The sequence below is a fragment of the Aotus nancymaae genome, unplaced genomic scaffold, assembly GCF_030222135.1.
Source record: "Aotus nancymaae isolate 86718 unplaced genomic scaffold, 86718_ANA_hifiasm-v0.15.2.pri h1tg000007l, whole genome shotgun sequence".
In the NCBI taxonomy this organism is placed as follows: Eukaryota; Metazoa; Chordata; class Mammalia; order Primates; family Aotidae; genus Aotus; species Aotus nancymaae.
This window is the reverse complement of record NW_026988418.1, coordinates 26,591,852-26,611,399: the sequence shown is the minus strand read 5'-3', so window position 1 is coordinate 26,611,399 and position 19,548 is coordinate 26,591,852. Positions and strand designations below refer to the sequence as shown.

The window sequence follows — 19,548 nt, the reverse complement described above, 5'->3', positions numbered from 1 at the left end:
AGTAAATCCTGTTCAGAGCAAGAAAATAATTTTTAAAAGTTCAGTTGTGCCAAGAATTAAGTATCTACAGTAATGAAAAACTTACCAGTGTAAATTTGAATCCTTTGGAAGAGGGCTGAAGTATTAATTTTATGCATGCAGGAAGCAGGCTCAAAAATGTAAAACAGAAGCTAAAAAAACAATAAAAATCAAATATTTGTTTTCTTTGTAGAGGTATAAATCTAGCTTAAATAAGAAAATATTTCTTAAATATAAAGATCGTATTATTTATCAACTTAAGTTGACTTCAAATTAGTTTATTTTTATTAAATTTAAAGACCAAATAACATTTAAATAAAATCTACACATTGAAAAAAAAATCTACACACTGAGAGAGATATATACTTTTATACATGACACTAAATATTGTAAAAACCAAAATTCATAATACTAAATATTGCTTCTTTTATTTTTGTATTTAATATAATGTATAGAAAATATACAAAGATACACAGTTGAAGGTCAATTGTCAAACATTCAAAATAAGAAAACATAATGAAGTATAAGAGAATGCTATATCTGCAACACAAACATTCATAAACTTTACCCACAAAAGTCTCTCTGGCTCTCATTTCACAAAAGTTGATTATCTGATTTTCAAGCCCATGGTAAATCATGAAGAACAAGACGGAAAGGGAGGAGGAAGCTACTAGAGCTTCTCCTACCTAATGATGGCTAATGGGTGGGGAGGAAAAAGAACGAGAAAAAACAGACAGACTCAACAAGCAAAGTGGCCTGGAACCATTTAGTACTATGGGACATAGCCCTGGAAAGGCCTGAAAACAAGTATATAACCTAATACAATAGTTGATTTTCCCACTTGTAGCTTTTGACTTGTCAACTTGGCTAGGCTGAACGAATGTCCCTAGAATTTCCTTCTTGTATGCTTTTGTTAGAGTGGGCTACAAGGGAAATTCTCATAAGATCTGGAGGACAGAGAGAGGCCACACCCATCTCATCTCCCAGTTATTTGAACACTAATCTACTGTGAAAGAATTTTGCAGATGTAAAACCCCTACTGAGTTGATTTTAAATTAATCAAAAGGGAGCTTGTACTGAGGCGCCTAACTCAATCAGATCAAAGCCCTTTAAAAGACTGCTGAGGCCTTCCCTAACAGCATCTGGGTATGAATTGCTCTTCCTTCCCCCTAGATATTCCCTCCTGACTGCCTGCCTTGTGACTTTGTTTTGCTTAGCTAGCCCCTACAACTATATAAGCCAATTCCTTATCATAAATTCACACACACACACTACAGTGATCTCCTACTCCTACTTCTTTGATTGATCCTGACTGATACACACTGAATATCACGACTCTTCAACATAATATCAATTATATTTAATGTATGCTATGTTCAAGGAGAGAACAAGGTAACAATTCAGAAAAACTTTCACATAAAATAATTCAAATAGAAGAATTTTATTATAAAGAGCAATAGGTCTACGTTATGTGGAAAATCCTCTAAAGAAAAACACATTGGCTGGGTGCAGTGGCTCATGCCTATAATCCCAGTACTCTGGGAGGCTGAGGTGGGTGGATCACCTGAGGTCAGGAGTTCAAGACCAGCCTGACCAACATAGTGAAACCTCAACTCTACTAAAATGCAAAAAGTAGCTGGGCTTGGTGGCAGGTAATCCCAGCTACTCAGGAGGCTGAGGCAGGAGAATCACTTGAACCCAGGAGGCAGAGGTTGCAGTGAGCCAAGATTGTGCCACTACACTCCAGCCTGGGTGACGGAGCCAGACCCCGTTTCAAAAAAAAAGAAAAACACCTCATTCCCTAATCATGCCAAATAAATGAAATAATACCATAACGCTTTTAGAGAGTAACTTATAAAATACAACATACAAACTTTGATTCTCTTACCTCATTATTAATTGGATGTGACGTGGCAAAATATCCTTAATCTTCAGAAGGACATTGAAGCTGCACCAAATATTGGCTACTTTATCCTTAAAAGAGATTTGTTAGCTTTACATTCTGGTATAATTGAAAGAAATATTAAAACCCATGAAGTACAGCCTATAATCACTAATAAATTTTTTGAGACATGTGAAACTTTTAGTCACTATTATAACTAAGTAGATTAAATCCTCCAGGAATAAACATATACGCACACATTGTCTCAAGCATTTTTCATTTTTGTGCAAGGGAGCTGATCAAAAGTTTTGACCCACCATAATCCAGACATCCCAAATACTTAATAGTTTTCAAAGAGCAGTGTACTATCCCTGAATACTAAAGTTATTCATCTTTGGAAATTTTTCTAAGAAATGTTTTTTCCATCATTTATAGAATGCATACTACATTTGACCCATTTTTATCATACACCTGAAGTTACTTAGAGTAACAGAGTAACCCGCTAGCTACTAGCAATGACAAGAGCTAATTGCTAATAAATCAAAAAGTCTAAAGACATTAGCAGTTGTGCTAGGATCACTTTCAAAATTAAGTTTGCAATTACAGCTCTCATGCTGGTGAAACCCATTCTCTACACAGCTGATTGACTTACAGCTGTGCAGACTTAACATCAAAAAAGTAACTATCACTGACAATTATACTATCCCACTTTCCTCTGCTGGATCAAAGAAAAGGCGCTTCAGATTTTGAAAGCAACAAGTAAATGAAAGAGACTGGCAACACCATCAAACATATCTGATACTCATTTTTATAATTATCATGATAGGAAGGTAAGGCAAATAGGCAACTTATAGAGAGAGTTAAACTTTTCTTTATATAAGTGTTAGAGGTTATACAAAGAAGAGGTTAGGAAAACAATTTTCAAAATTCAAGTCAGCTCTGCTACATACTAGTTATAGGAATCTTTGACCTCAGTTTTTTAATCTGTAAAGTGGGGATAATAGCTACCACAAAGCTACTGTAATGATCAAATAAAATTACATAGAAGTGTCTGGCATCTAGTAAGTGGTGGTTATAACCATAGTGATTATTTATTATCATCACTACCATCATCCTGTTGACATACAGTCATACATTTCTGTTCCTTCACAATTACAAACTCCTATCTTAATCTCTTTCAAAATGGTGGTTCCATCTTCCTATAAGTCCATTGAAAGATATTCTATAGAAATTTATATATTCAAAACTTATGAAAATATAATGCTTTTAAAATTCTTTTTAAAAGAAATGTTATCCAAAAGCAAATTATCTATAAATATGTTGTTTCTAACTTTATTAAAAGGCCTTTTTGTTTCAGAAAAATGGTTTGTTTAATTTAATTACTAAATCTAAATGACCAAATTATTCACGTAATAAAAGTTTAACAAGAGTGATTAAACTAGCATTAAATGAAATGAAATGAAAGATTCTCATTAAAAATTACTATGGATGAAGGTTATATATCTCATAAGGAATTATGACATCTTTCTGAAGCAAACATGATTATTAGTTTTACAAATAATTTCCTAAGACTAAAAACAGAATATAAACCAAAAAATTACACAGCTGTTAAAATGGCAGCTGAAACTTCTCATGTTGTCTTTCATTATGGACCCTATTTCATTACAAAAACATATAACTGAATTATGGATCTGATGATGGCATAATTATTACCTATTGATGTAATATACTAAAAAATGCCAGCTCAGCTAGGAGTTATATAACAGATTAAATAACTGGCAAGGTGCACACACCCTGTTGTCCCAGCTACTTGGGAGGAAGAGGCAGGAGAATCACTTGAGCCCAGGAGTTCAAGACTGTAATGCACCATGATTACACCTGCGAATAGTTACTGTGCTCCAGCCTAGGCAGCATAGCAAGATCCTGTCTCATCAGTCAATTAATCAATCAAGCAACAACTGGCAAGAAATGATTACAGGAGGAAAGCAGCTGAAGTTCCTTTTCCTTGTGTCTTCTACATGAAACTCCTAAAGGTCACAGGGAAGGTAAAGTAACAAAAAGAAAAGGAAAGTTTTTAAACGTGCCTCAAATAATCCACGATCAACTGGGAAGAGTCTTCTTAGAACCTGCAGGGTTTGTTCCCCTTCTGTAAAGAATGGCAGCCAGCAGAGAATGAAGGAAGCCACAACAGTACAAGCTAGCTTAACTAGCAACACAAACCTAAAACGAAAACAAAGGTAGTCAGTAAGATAGGGAAAGGTTACTAATTCTGCAAAATCAATCTGAGTCTCACTGAACATAATACATGCAAATGTATAGTAATGCTAAATCTATGTTACCAGTATAGGTTTAAAATGGGAGTCTGCTCAAATCAGAGGTAAAAAAATTCACAATAGCTAATATGTGCACTTCAACAAAAAGACTTATCACCATCCGAATTAACATTTATGTTAGATGCCATTCCTATAGAAATAAGGAAATGCATTCATGAAGAAAAATATCAAATGGGGATGTATATCTAATGAGTATATAATGTAGTAAGCTCTAAAGTGATAAAATCCTACAGCAAAGCTCTAACTAGCCAATCCACATTATCAGTAAATGTACATGAATTGAAATATTTCTTTAGTTAGGAAAATTTAAAATAAAATATAGAACATGACTTAATCTCTCTCTTCCCACATACCCTATAGCCAAAATATTTATAAGAAATCACCAAAAGGCAAAGTGAAAAGTCACCTTCCTCCAAGTACATATGCCAAAAAAGTTATCTGAAGTACATTTTTGGATTCTGTTGTTTAAAAGTCACTCACCCCTTTCCTTTGAGGCCTTTTTTAAAACACTTGCCAAGTAAAAAGCAAAAAAATGGCAAGGAGTGGTAAAGTTCCATTTGTTTATAATTTATAGCTAAACAAAATGCCAGTGACCCTAGCAGGTCCCAGTCACAAGATACTCCAAGAACACCCCACAAAGCAAAGCCAAGACTCACAGAATTATATATGTTCCTGTGTCAAGGAAATTATCTCAATAAATTTAAAAAGACAAAGCTTGCATTTAATAGAACATATCTCTTATGTGATTTTAAAATAACATATACAAGGAAAGCTATTTCCAAATAGAAATTCAAAGTACGGAAGTGATAAACAAACATGAAATCATGTGTAATAGCCTCAAATACATTAAGTCTACTGCTAAATGGCAACTGACTTGTTTTGGTTTAAACAAGCTCTAGTAATTGTAACCGTTGACTCTAGATTTCATAATATGCAACTGACTTCATTTCTACATTAGTAAAGGATACTGAAAATGTCCATAGTCTATAAGAATAAGGCCTGGATACAGCAAGATGCACAATGCATTAGCAATCTGTAAAGAAAAATATTGTGAAATAAGAAAGTAATCTGTTACAAAAATCAAGCAGGGTAAAAGTGTGGTTTTCATCTAACATCAAAGCAAATGTTCCCCTTTTCCAGAGGTGTTATACTTTCTTTTTATGAAATATTCAATTTTTATAAAACAATTCTTTAGACAATGAAGTTTTCATGAAGGTGACATGGGACACTTCCGTAAAAAGGAAAAAAAAAATCACTAAAAGGTTTTGTCAGAGGAAGTACTTTTACATATACAAATTAGAGAAGTCAATCTAATGTTAACCTATCTAAAATAACCAAAAATAATGTTTGATAACTATGAATTGAGAATATACAACTTTTCAAAATGTCTTTCAGTTTGGTCAATCTCACAAGCCAGCTCAAAATTCAGCTTTACCAGTTCAGTAACAAATTCAGCAGAGCATGTAGTTCAACAGTATGTAACTTCCAAAATTCAGTGTATCTTAGTAATATATTAAAATGATTACTGTAAGATAAGTTGATGTTTTTGAAGTAAAAATTAATTGATAGAAGATATAATATTCCTAATTACTCTATTGCCAAAAGGATGGCTTCCCTAAGGTCTATACTTAATAGTTAGACTAATAAAGAATACATTTCAGAGATGAACTGGCAGGCTGCTTTAAAACCTACCTTTTTCTTAGTTGAGATTTCTTTTAAACAACAGCAGTACAAAACCACTGCAGGTATGTAAATCAGCAGATCAGCAATTAAAACTGAAAACACAAGTAAATGACTTTAAACATGAGTCCATCAGGATTTACAACTACCCATTAACTGCCTCCCTTCCTCCAACATTGATTGAGAATTCATTAACACAAGGTTCTTGTCCCACTATGGACAGGTCCTTTACACATTCAGCCATTTTCAGTCCCTTCACCTGTGCCTAATTTCAATTGCTGTATTGCAAAGGCGTCTCTTAATTTTCTCTAACAAATTCACACATTTAATCAATTAGATGTGTCCAACATTCTCTCTTTGCTCTGACTTGGACTTAAAAATTAAAAATATTCAAAGCAAGGAAATATTTTTTCTCAATCTATATACTCTAAATTTCCTAGTATAAAGAATAACTGAAATGCAGTGATGTGTAAGAAAACCTTTTTAAAATATTAGTCCTTATTGAAAAATATAAACTTTTGCTTGAGAAACAGGTGAGGAGAAAACTGAAAAAAAAATTTTTTTAAAAGAAAAGCAATTCATAATTTTGAACATGCAATCCTTTAGAACAAAGAAAAATAAATACATAAGTTCTTCAAATTTATAACATAACTGTCTAAAGAGCTTATTTTTTTCTTATACCTCACTAAGTACAGTGTTAAAAAAAATCTAAGTGACAGTAAACTGTCAAAGTTAGATGCATGTAATCTGTCAATATGTTCACCTCCAAGATGCCACATTAAAGATGAAATTGACAAACTGGAACATACCCAGAGTGGGGCAAAGGAGTGGTCAGACAGTGGCCTCAAAACCATAATCACATTTAACAAACTGATCATCTAAGGAATAGCTAAAGTATATAGGAATTTTTAACTTAGAGAAGAGGTGACTTCAAATTCCTGTAGGATGTTAGGGATATAAGGGATCAGACTTGTTCTCTGTAACCCAAAAAAAACCAGAATCTATCCCAGCACTTTGGGAGGCTGAGGCGGGTGGATCACGATGTCAAGAGATCGAGACCATCCTGGTCAAAATGGTGAAACCCCATCTCTACTAAAAATACAAAAAATTAGCTGGGCATGGTGGCATGTGCCTGTAATCCCGGCTACTCAGGAGGCTGAGGCAGGAGAATTGCCTGAACCCAGGAGGCGCAGGTGGCGGTGAGCCAAGATTGCGCCATTGCACTCCAGCCTGGGAAACAAGAGCGAAACTCCGTCTCAGAAAAAAAAAACAAAACAGAATCTGTAATGACTGGTGGAAGTTCAATTTAGAAAGGTAATTTTTAATGATCAGAGCTCCCTAAAAATAGAACAGGCTATCTCTAAAGGTTGTGAGTTCCCTGCAAGTATAGGTATTGGCTCAGAAGCTGAATAATCCCATGCTGACTATGTGGTTCGTAAATGATGACAGCATTGGAGGGGAAAGGGGAATGGTGTGGGAGAGGGAAAGGAGGCAAAACAAGTTATCTCTTGGGTCTAAGATTCCATGACTGGATGAACTGTGACGAGAACAAAACTACATTTAGACTAATTAAGGAAAAGGACTGGGCTAGCATTAAAGCATAAGTCACGTAAAGCTTTTAAAGAAATCTAAGTTTATTACTTTTAAGCTTCTACAACAGCACACACAGATGTTCAATAAACACTTGTTGAGTGGATTATTTAATATAGAAACTGCACAACAATACAGTGCATAAGATAACAACTGCAAGGTTTGTGTCAAGAAAAAAATAAATAGATTTAGATTTAGGATATTAAAGCAGCAGCCTAAAAAATTAAAGCTTCAACTTATAGCTATCTGACCTCAAGTAAAGCAATTTGCTTCATTTAACTGTGCCTCATTTTCCTCAGCTTAAAATAAGAATAATAGTATTTATCTCCTTTGGGTGTTCAAAGAATTAAGTCAGATAAAAAATGTAAAGCACCCAGAATTATTCCTTTCTACTCTTTCTTTCATGTTTTAACTTAGATATACATTTGGTCTTGGATCATGTATACATATATATGTGTAGGTGTAATTACACAATTTTAAAGTCAGTAAGAACAAGAACAGTACCTTTATCAGTTTCTCCAACATTTTTTAAAAATCAAATTTTACATTCAATACCTATTGCTCTTTTACCTGTTGTACGCATGAAGAGCTTATGTGCCTGACTCTCATAACCACGTGATGTATGGAGAGCAATCCAGTCTGGATTTATAAACTTTGCCCTGCAAATCAAAGCATATATACAGGTACTTTATTCCTCATCATTTTAGCAATAAGGATATTTGAGGATGTATGAATTTATTAATATTTTGAGAACTGGCTATTTCTCTTATAAAGCAACAGAGTCAATGCTTAAGCTTTACTCTTTTTATTTAATCATGTGAAGCGGACTTAAGCTACAAAACAGCATCTGCATTGCTTATCTTCCAAGAAAACTATGTCTAACTACAAGCACTACCTTCACAGTTTTTCCAGTGTAAAACCAATCTGGCATGTCACATTTCACTTACTAAACACATACTTTGTAAAAAGCAATATGCTAGTGTTGATCCAATAGGATCGTGTTTATAATTTATAATTAGCTATCATAACAATTGGCTATAATAAATAGCTATTAATAATCATAAATCATTGCATAAAACTAAACACAATTGTTAAAGATAAATGAAATTTTTAATCATATTAGAATAACCTTGAATACGATAATGATGATGTTTGGGGGTTTATTTTCAATCCAGGAAGCTTATTTTTGCAAAATATGAAATACACTCAAAACGACACTGCATAACATTTCAGTCAACAATGGACCACATGTAGGACAATGATCCCATAAGATTATACTACCATATTTTTACTCTATGTTTATATATGTTTAAATATACAAATACCATTGTGTTATAATTGCCTACAGTATTCAGTACAGTGACATGCTGTACAGGTTTGTAGCCTAGGAACAAAAGGCTATACCATATAGCCTAGATAAATAGTAGGCTATACCATATAGCCTAAATAGTGGGCTATACCATATAGCCTAAATAAATAGTAGGCTATAGCATTTTGCCTACTAAAGAACCCTCTATGATGTTTGCACAAGGATGAAATCACCTAACATACATTTCTCAGAATGCATCCCCATCGTGAAGTGACACATGGCTATAAAGTGAAATTACACAAGGAAGATGAATTCATGAGATATTGTGAAGAAGTTCCTCAAATTTTTGCTGACACACTTCAAATTTAAGATGGAATACCACTAGAGTAGAAATGGGTCTCTACCAAAATTGAAGTTATCTCTATAACTATTCAATTTCTTTAAAAGGAGGAGGAATTCTAATTTTGGTCTTAAATCACAAATGAAACACTACAATTATTCTAGTTTCTAACTTGACAGATTAGTCAGTAACCATTTTGATCTATATTTTTCATTTACTTTGAGCTATTCCAGAAAAAAAGCTTTCTTATACACACTAACATATTAGATCTATGTCTCAGTAGTCCACACATACGGATAACATCTCTACTTCATAACAAAACTAGGTTTTTTGCATTCCTTGCTAAATGTCTTCCAAAAAAATTATAGAAATGTTCAAACTTTGATAATTATTTCTTTTTTTTTTTTTCCAGATGGAGTCTCGCTGTCGCCCAGGCTGGAGTCAGTGGTGCAATCTCGGCTCACTGCAACCTCCACCTCCTGGGTTCAAGCGATTATCCTGCCTCAGCCTCCTGAGTAGCTGGGATTACAGGCACACAACAACATGCCTGGCTAAACATTGTAATTTTAGTAGAGACAGGATTTCACCATGTTGGTCAGGCTGGTCTCCAATTCCTGACCTCATGATCCACCTGCCTCGGCATCCCAAAGTGCTGGGATTGTAGGCGTGAGCCACTGTGCCCAGCCGATAGTTATTTCTTAAAACCCATTTGTAATACATAATACAATAGCAGTGGCTGGGCACGTTGGCTCACACATGTAATCCCAACACTTTGGGAAGCCAAGGCGGGCAGATCACTTAAAGTCAGGAGTTTGAGACCAGCCAGGCCAACATGGTGAAACCCCGTCTCTACTAAAAATACAAAATTAGCCGGGTTTGGCGGTGGGTGCCTGTAGTCCCTGCTACTCAGGAGGCTGAAGCAGGAGAATTGCTTGAGCCCGGGAGGTGGAGGTTGCAGTGAGCCAAGATCATGCCACTGCACTCCAGCCTGAGCGACAGAGCAAGACTCTGTCTCAAAAAAAATATTTTGAATATAATAGCAATTACAAGCAATCTCTCCTCTAGTCAAGAAAGCCCAATCACATTGTTTCTTACTAAATCTGCCAAGGGCATAAAAGTTTAGAGTTACATTAAGAAAGAAAAACTTACACATATGCACATAGGAGACTATGATAAGCTGTAAGAGGTGGGTAATCCAATCCCCAATACTGTAAATTGTTATCACTGCTGTTAAAATACCTGAAAAAAAAAAAGAAAGAAGAAAGTACCATTCCATTAATCAATATTCAAGAAGTAGACTTATAATTTAATATCACACCTCATTTATTAGAATTAAGCTTAATAATGTAATTTACTGATTAATAAGCTATTGATAATTAAGCCATGACAACAGACACAAACCAGGACTCTCCTAGGCAAAGTGGGATTCAGTGTCATCCTATTATTAGTAGGCTTCGTCAATGACGAACACTTATACAACAAAAAATATGCAACAACAAAAAGAACACTGTTTGCAACCAATTCAATCAACATGTAACAAGAGCCTCCTTACATGCAAGGTTCTCTAAATTTTAGGAAGAAAACTAGGTCTAATGTCCACAAATTGATAGGCTCCTCTGGTTGGCCAGATGTGAAGGAACTATATACAACTACCATGACTCAAGAAATAAAAATTAAGTTGACATAATTTCTTAATAATGTCCTTTATAACTAGGCAGCTTCTTCTACTCAATTTATTTCATAAGAACACTTTACAACAGTGCAAACCAAACTATATAACCCATAAATTACCATTGTTCATAAGCTTATTTCAAATGGGTCACAATTCCTCAATATCACAATCTCTTACTTTTTGGATTAAAAACATTTCTTTAAATCAGCATTCAACATGATCCCATCAAATAACCTATTAATCATCTTCGGAAGGTCTACTCTTCTTAGTGTCAGTTACATAAAACATAGTTTTGTATGGAACAGATGGGGATTAAAATTATCAAGGCATGCTAGGCAGTCAAGACATCTGGGCATAGAGTACTACAGTATGGTACCAGCTGGTGGCCACTGTCCCTCCAGAAACATCCATGTGAGCAATCTTGGGTTCCGTGACTGGCTGGGGCTTGAAGCCAAGAAGCAGCAAGTCCAAGAATCTCTGGGTTAGTTGGACCCCTTTTTGGCAGCTGAAATCTGGGAAACTGGGCCAGGCAAATAATGGAGACCAAAGGACCCACTTGCCTAGACAGAGATACCTGAAGACAGGTACCAATTGTGTCATTTCCAAATTCATGTTACTATAGAGCACATTAGCATAAAGTTTTATTGTATCAGCCTCAGAGCTGTTGAAGCATTAAGCAAACAAGTAAAGTTGTGAGGTCAGTGCCTGACACAAAGTGCTCAATAGTAGTTCCAATTGGTCACTAGCCACAAATCAACTAAGATGGATACAGCAATGGAAAACCATCAAGTAATTCAAGAATCACATTGTTCCAATACAATGTGATTTGGTTTTCAGCTTCAGAAAATAGACAAAACCTATTTTTCATTTAGTTTAACCTTGAGATCCACTGGAGACGAGTAAAAGAGGCATTGACAGTAAGCTGATAAGCATGCGACAATATATACTAAAAATAAAGTCAATGGTTGGATTAGGAGGAAAAAAACGTATAGGGTTTATAACAGTGTTCCCCATTCTTATGGAAATTCATATAGTAGAAGAAAGAGGCATAAAAGAAGATAGCTTAAAAGTGCTTCAGCCAGGCGCGGTGGCTCTTGCCTGTAATTCCAGCACTTTGGGAGGCCGAGGCAGGTGGATCATGAGGTCAGGAGTTCAAAACCAGCCTGCCCAAGATGGTGAAACCCCATCTCTACTAAAAATACAAAAATTAGCTAGACATGGTGGCAGGCACCTATAATCTCAGCTACTCAGGAGGCTGAGGCAGGAGAATTGCTTGAACCCGGGCGGCAGAGATCGTAGTGAGCTGAGATTGTGCCACTGCACTCCAGCCTGGGTGATAGAGTGGGACTCCATCTCAAAAAAAAAAAAAAAAAGGAAAAAAGTGTTTCAAATATAGCTTCAAAATTTATCAGTAGAAACAAAGCAATTAGTTGATACGCCTGCTTTATATACTATACTTTAGATATATTAATACCTGAAAAGTTGTCTAAACACTATTTATATGTTGAAATATATTTTCTCACTGAATTCCCATGTAATCTCAGTAGATGTTTTGTTAGTAAAAACAAAAAAAACTCGCTGCCACACAAATTATAAAATTACATTCCAGAGTATTACCATTAACTTTAAGATGTAGTTTTCTCTGACAACTCACAGAGTCATCATTGATATTTTGTTTAAAGAAAAAAATTTTTAGGTTGAAACAGTTTCAAAGTTATAAAAAAGTTGCAAGAATAATTCAAAGAACTTACATACATCGAAATGTAGAAAGTTTTATAAGACAACAGACATCATTAAAAAATTCAGACAAGAGGCCGGGCGCGGTGGCTCATGCCTGTAATCCCAGCACTTCGGGAGACCGAGGGGGCTGGATCACAAGGTCAAGAGATCGAGACCATCCTGGTCAACATGGTGAAACCCCGTCTCTACTAAAAATACAAAAAAATTAGCTGGGCATGGTGGCGCATGCCTGTAATCCCAGCTACTCAGGAGGCTGAGGCAGGAAAATTATCCAGCCTGGGTAACGAGCGAAACTCCGTCTAAAAAAAAAAATTCAGACAAGAACAAACAGAAAGAAGATGTTTATTTTATACACCTATACACACGTGAGGAAAATGATTAACGTGTACAATACCGTTGTGGTAGACAGACTTTAAGGTCACCACCGAGAATACTATCGCCTGGTGTTCAGACCCTTGCATGTGTACAATCTCCTCCCCTTGAGTATGGGCAAGACCCATGACTTGCATCTAACCAATACAATATGGTAAATGTGATAGGATATCACTCTTGTGCTTCTGTTTCATATAAATGTAAGATTCTGTCTTGCTAGCAGATATACTAGACAGACTGCCTCTCACTGACTTTAAAGAAGCAAGTTGGCATATTTTAGTACATGGCTATGTTGAAGAAGCCACATAGCAACAAACGGCATGTGAGTTCTAGCAGCCAAGAGTGGTTCTCAACAAGAAACTGAAGCCCTCACTCTTGCAGATGCAAGGAAACTAATTCTGCCAACAGCCTGAGGAAACCTGGAAATGGATCCTTCTCCAGTTGAGCCTCTGAAAAGTCTGCATCCCAGCTGACACCTGGATTACAGCCTCTGAGAGAGACTCTGAGCAGAATATCTAAGCTGTGCCCAAATTCCTGAAACTGTGATAATAAATGTCTGTTTAAGCAATTAGCATTTGGGGTCATTTGTTACACAGTATACAAAATTAGCATAACTATTTAAAAATCATATAAATCATTACAAAAATGATCATCCATTACAAACATGGGGGAAACAAATGGACAAGCAATTTGGAAAACAAATGTAATCATCAACAAATACAATAAAAGATGCTCAGGTCACAACTGCTCCTGGGAATGCCAATTTAAAAAGTCTGATGTTACTAAACGTTTGTCAGGGTATGTAGAAAGAGATATTCTGGTGTTACTTTAGAGTTTCCCCTTCCAGGCATCTACCTAGAAAAAATGTGCACATAAGAAATAGACTTTATAGCTGGGTGCAGTGGCTCACACCTGTAAGCCCAGCACTTTGGTAGGCCGAGGCGGATGGATCATGAGGTCAAGAGATCAAGACTATCTTGGCCAACATGGTGAAACCCCATCTCTACTAAAAATATAAAAATTAGCTGGGCGTGGTGGCACAGGCCTGTAGTCCCAGCTACTCAGGAGGCTGAGGGAGGAGAATCACTTGAACCCAGGATGTGGAGGTTGCAGTGAGCTGAGGTCGTGCCACTGCACTCCAGCCTGGCAACAGAGCAAGACTCTGTCTCAAAAAAAGAAAAAAAAGAAAAGACTTTATTTAATCATTCCCCTACTAAGAGGCATTTAAAGTGTTTCAGGTTCCTCTTTCATTGGAAACACTCCAAACTCTGACTAGGGAACAGGCAACCTATCAATAGGAAGCTCAATATGAAGTTCTTGCATAAAACTCTCTGATAAAGGGCTTATATAAAAGCAGTGGCCAAAGCAGTCAACAATATAATATGAACAGTTTATATAGCCAGTCTCTAAGAGAATAACCTACCAGCCATCTAGTAAGTCAATAAGTAGTGTCATCAACTGTTATCAGGATATGTTCAATTAAAATGACAAAAGCATGAATTTCTATGATGCTATAACCACAGCTAACATTTATTGAGAGTTCATTACATGCTAGGCACTGGCCTAAGTGCTTTACGTGGATCATTTTATTCAATCCTCACATCCAGTGAAATATGTAGTCTATTATTTTCATTCTACAAGTGATAAAACAGTGGTTGAGAAAGTTAAATAATTTACCAAAGTCACACAGTTAATAAATAGTAGAAGCAGGATGTGAACTCAGGCAGTCTGACTCTAGCACCTACACTCTTTACTACTAAGCTACTGCTACTTTATATTTCAGGTAGACTTGTATATAAAATTAAGGTTAATCACCACTGCTCAATTATAATAGAGAACAATAATTAACAAAAATTTCTGTGGAGCTCTCTGAGTTCTGAGAAACAGAAGGTTAGATATATACTATACCATAAAACCAATGAAGGGTACAGCTGACCTCCTCCTTCATGATACAAAGAGAAAGCTACAGAAGTGAGACCATATGAAAATGAACACATAGGCCAGGTGCGGTGGCTCACATCTATAATCCTAGCACTTTGGGAAGCTGAGGCAGGTGGATCACAAGGTCAGGAGTTCAAGACCAGCCTGGCCAACATGGTGAAACCCCGTCTCTACTAAAAATCACAAAAATTAGCCAGGTGTAGTGGCAGGTGCCTATAATCCCAGCTACTGGGGAGGCTGAGGCAGGAGAATCACTTGAACACGAGTGGCAGAGGTTGGAGTGAGCCAAGATCACGCCACTGCACTCCAGCCTGGATGACAGAGTGAGACTGCACCTCAAAAAAAAAAAAAAAAGAGAGAGAGAAAAGAAAATGAACACCTAAATACTCATTCCTCCCACAAATTTTTATTGAGGGTCTACAATGTGCCATGCCCTATACTAGACGTAGGGTATTCAAAGGTGAACCAAAAGGATATAGGTGAAATTTTCAGAGTTGAAAACAAGTCCTATTATTGTAGGCTTTTCCCTTTGGTCCCTTTTTCAGCTCTGCAAATTCAGCCATCAGCTACTGCCAGATCTCTCATCTACTTTTATCTGTAGCTACAATCACAGTGATCTTTAGCAAGAGAAACAGTGGATGAGGAAACAGGGAAGAAATGTTTGTAGTCTATGATGATGCTTCCAGAGTTTATATCCAGAGGACATATAGACATTCAGAGTTTTGTCATCCAGGTGCTAGTTCAGCATCATAGCCCACCTAACTAAGTATACGAATTAACTTTCAGGACTATCAAATTTCAAAGACAGGCCTACAAAATGCAAGGCAATCCATATGTGGCATCAGTATGCAAGAGATGAGGATGTTCAAGATGAAGAAAATAGTGTGTTGTCCTCTTAAATATTTTCAAACAATCTATATTAACTATGATAAACAAGAAAACCAAGTTAAAATTACCATACCATTGTTTGACTGGTAAATTAAAAGTAATTTCCTGCCAGTGTCTCTGAGCTTCATAATCACCAAACATAGGGGGTTTTCCAGCACCTAAGATGAAAGGAAAAAAGAGCAAAACGACAATGTACTTTAGCATATCAGTGATTTTTATTTCTTTACGAAAATTGTCTAAATTAGAGAGGCAGTGTAGGTTACAGAAAGAACACAGGAGTTACCGAAAAAGTCAGAGAGATAAAGTCTGTAATCTTAGCACTGCCTGCACACTGCTGGTATGACACTGGGCAAATTACTTAATCTCCCTAAACTTCAGCACATTAAAAACAGGATCAGTACAGCTTCCCTACTGAGGACTACTGGAATAAATAAGAAAATGGATATAAAATGCCCAGCATAGTGCCTGGCACACAGTAAACTTTCAATAAATAGCAGCTATTGTTAACATTACAATCATCCCTCAGTATCTGTGGGGGATTCGTTCCAGGACCCCCACCTCCCACTACCACAGATACCAAACTTCGTGGATGCTCAAAATCATCCATTATATAAAATGGCATAGTATTTGCATATAACCTCTGCACATCCTCCTGTACACTTTAAATCATCTTTAGATTACTTATAATACATAACAATGTAAAATGCTAGGTAAATAGTTGTTATACTGTATTGTTTAGGATATGATGACAAGAGAAAAAGTCCACATGTTCAGTACAGGCACAATCATCCTTTTTTATTTCCTGAATAGTTTCAATCCATGCATGGTTCGCTGGATCCACAGATATAGAACCCATGGATACAGAGGGCTGACTGTACTTAATAATAATTACATCCAAGTTTATTTTTACATCATAAGGCTGTCAACTATACTGCCCAAGATGTATCCTAAAATAATAACATGTGTATCCGCATTTTACATAGGACTTTTTTTTTTGAGACAGCATCTTGCTCTGTCACCCAGTCTGTAGTACAATGGCACAATCTTGGCTCACTACAACCTCCACCTCTGGGGTTCAAGCGGTTCTCATGCCTCAGCCTCCCAAGTAGCTGGGATTACAGGCATGTGCCACCACACCCGGCTAATTTTTGTATTTTTAGTAGAGACTGGGTTTCACCATGTTGGTCAGGCTGGTCTGGAACTCCTGGCATCAAGTGATCTGCCCACCTCTACCTCCTAAAGTGCTGGGATTATAAGGCATGAGCCACCACGCCCAGCAATTACAAAGGACTTTTACAAACTACATATAAATAACATAAGGTCAAGAATAGGGTCAAAAACAGACTATATGTTACAAAGACATTAATTAGGTAAGGCTTTGCTGTCAAATAAGTTGTATAAAAACTGTTGGTTTATGGTTTGATTTTTTTAATTTTGAAATTGCAAATAAGGGATAATGGACTTGTAATAACTAATACTTGATACTACTTACTATATGCCAAATACAACAACTGTATGAAATAGGTATTATCATTATCCTCACTTTACAGCTGGAAAAACAAAGGCAATGGCCATTCAGGTATTAAGTATCAAAGTCTGGATTTGAATCCAGGCAGACTAGCTTCATAATCCATGCTCTTAGCTGCTATTCTGTAATACCTCATAACGTGGTTAAATAGTTTTACTCTTAAATCATTTTAAATGATATAAAGGTATCTCCATTTAGTAAAGAGTAAATACTCACTCACTATTATAACTAACAGTTGACTATAAAATCATGAGAAGACCCAAAAAGGTACAGTATAATCACAGCTTATTAAACTGGCATGTAAGGTAAAAATCACATATAGTCAAATATAGTCATTAATCCATTAGGAAAGTGTGCCACATTAAAGAATGACATATTATTGCTCACTGAAATCCGATCCAGATTTTCTCCAGTTTTAGAACATTACATGAAGTAAAATGTTTGTATTTAATTGTTGAATTATACCAATATTGTTTAAATGCTAAAATCTCTATCTAAGAAGATACTCCCACTATGAGACAATGATGAGAAAAGCAGATTAACTTTTCTATAATATATATACACTGAGTGATTTGCACAAGAAATTAATCATAGTATATAGGCATGTGCGTGTGTCTCTATCTCTCAGAAAGGACCATGTCTTATTAATTTTTGTATTCTCAGAATATAATAGCATCTAGTAGATTCTCAATGCCACCCTCATAGATTATCAGTGAATGTTAATACAGCAAGGACTTTTAAGTTCAAAAGACTTGGGTTTGTGCATACCTGATTTTTCACTTACTAATCTGCAACATTTATTTGTGATGGCAGACCAATTAATTATGCCAAGTCTGCTTTAACACGATGCCATATATGAGTTTTTACACAAAAACATCTTTAAGTTACTATCTGGCACTTTGAAATTCAAAGTTTCTGTTCATATTGCTTATCTTATATTCTATACATCTCTTCTATCAACCCATATCCAACCTTCAAGAATCATCTGAAATCCTAAATCTTCCATGAAGCCTTCCTTCATAAATTAAAAACATAGTGATTACTAATTATTGACTTCTCATAATACTTATACTTTCAGTTACCATATGTTTTATCATATGATTATACTATTTCATCCTATAGACAGAGAAACTGATAGGTATATAGTATAGTAAAAGCTTACTTAATTAAACTGGAGAGGAAGAATAACCTACAATAATAAAAAATTTTTTAAGAAAAGAATTCCCCAAAGAATTAACTGTATTTTTGTATATATATTCTTTGGCAGGGGGATTTATGTTTCTATTTTAAAGATTACAACCATTGAATCTGGCTTCTTTGGTGGGGGGAAGGGAGTTGACTTTCCTTTTTATTTGTTTTGTTTTTGTTTTCAGTCCACTGGGATAATAAAAGTCAGACAGAATCTTAAGTAATTTTTCTATACCTGAAGAAATCCAACTATCTATATTTTCTGAAATTGCTCTAGACTTGTGGTCAATGTGGAAGAATTTATTACCATGCTCTAACAAATAGAAGAATGGATAATGACTCTCTTTAGGGTTGGGAAACAAGTTCCTATCCAGAGTCTGACCTACTTCAATAAATTCAGCTGACACTGGCTATGAAATTAGTACTTAAGTTTTAAAAACTGCTAAAGTGCCCTTAAAGCAACCCAGAAGGACAACCCAACTGTACCTATGGGAGCTTCACTTGGGAAGGGCAAAAAGGATTCCGTCCACAGTGATTAATTCTACAAATTCATTTACATAAGATTCAGAATTACATAAAGAAAACACACTAGTGTATATCTACCCAGCTTCAATTTTGTCTCATTCTCAGAAAAATGAACTTAAGCACTACTTAAATATTCATTTTATTAATTGTTGAACTATTCATAATTGTGTTTGAATTTTAAAAACAAGTAGTTTTGTTGTTAACAATACTTACTGCCTTTATATGAAAATTTTAAACATTTAAGAGAAGAGAATTTGGCTAAAATTTTCCATGATAAAATGTTCCTTTTGGCCAGGTACGATGGCTCATGCCTATAATCCCAGCACTTTGGGAGGCCGAGGAGGGTGGATCACCTAAGGTCAGGAGTTCAAGACCAGCCTGGCCAACCTGGGGAAACCTCATCTCTACTAAAAATACAAAAATTAGCTGGGTGTGGTGGCACACACCTGTAATCCCAGCTACTAAGGAGGCTGAGGCAGGAGAATCGCTTGAACCCAAGAGGCAGAGGTTGCAGTGAGCCAAGATTGTGCCATTGCACTCCA

The 19,548-nt window shown here is 35.9% G+C and overlaps 1 protein-coding gene across 6 annotated transcripts in view; it reads right to left on the bottom strand.

Annotated features, from left to right (window-relative positions):
- The window catches only part of ALG6 (ALG6 alpha-1,3-glucosyltransferase), a 70,301-nt gene that overhangs the window by 27,678 nt on the left and 23,075 nt on the right, over positions 1-19,548 (bottom strand). For all 6 annotated transcript variants that reach the window (XM_064372434.1, XM_021667720.2, XM_021667721.2 and 3 more), the window contains 9 exons: positions 15,839-15,923; positions 10,302-10,391; positions 8,074-8,162; positions 5,926-6,008; positions 5,202-5,266; positions 4,714-4,899; positions 3,985-4,120; positions 1,907-1,992; positions 86-170 (listed from right to left, as the gene is read on the bottom strand). In XM_064372434.1, coding sequence (XP_064228504.1) covers positions 86-170; positions 1,907-1,992; positions 3,985-4,120; positions 4,714-4,899; positions 5,202-5,266; positions 5,926-6,008; positions 8,074-8,162; positions 10,302-10,391; positions 15,839-15,923 — 905 coding nt within the window. The remainder of the gene's footprint in view (positions 1-85; positions 171-1,906; positions 1,993-3,984; positions 4,121-4,713; positions 4,900-5,201; positions 5,267-5,925; positions 6,009-8,073; positions 8,163-10,301; positions 10,392-15,838; positions 15,924-19,548) is intronic.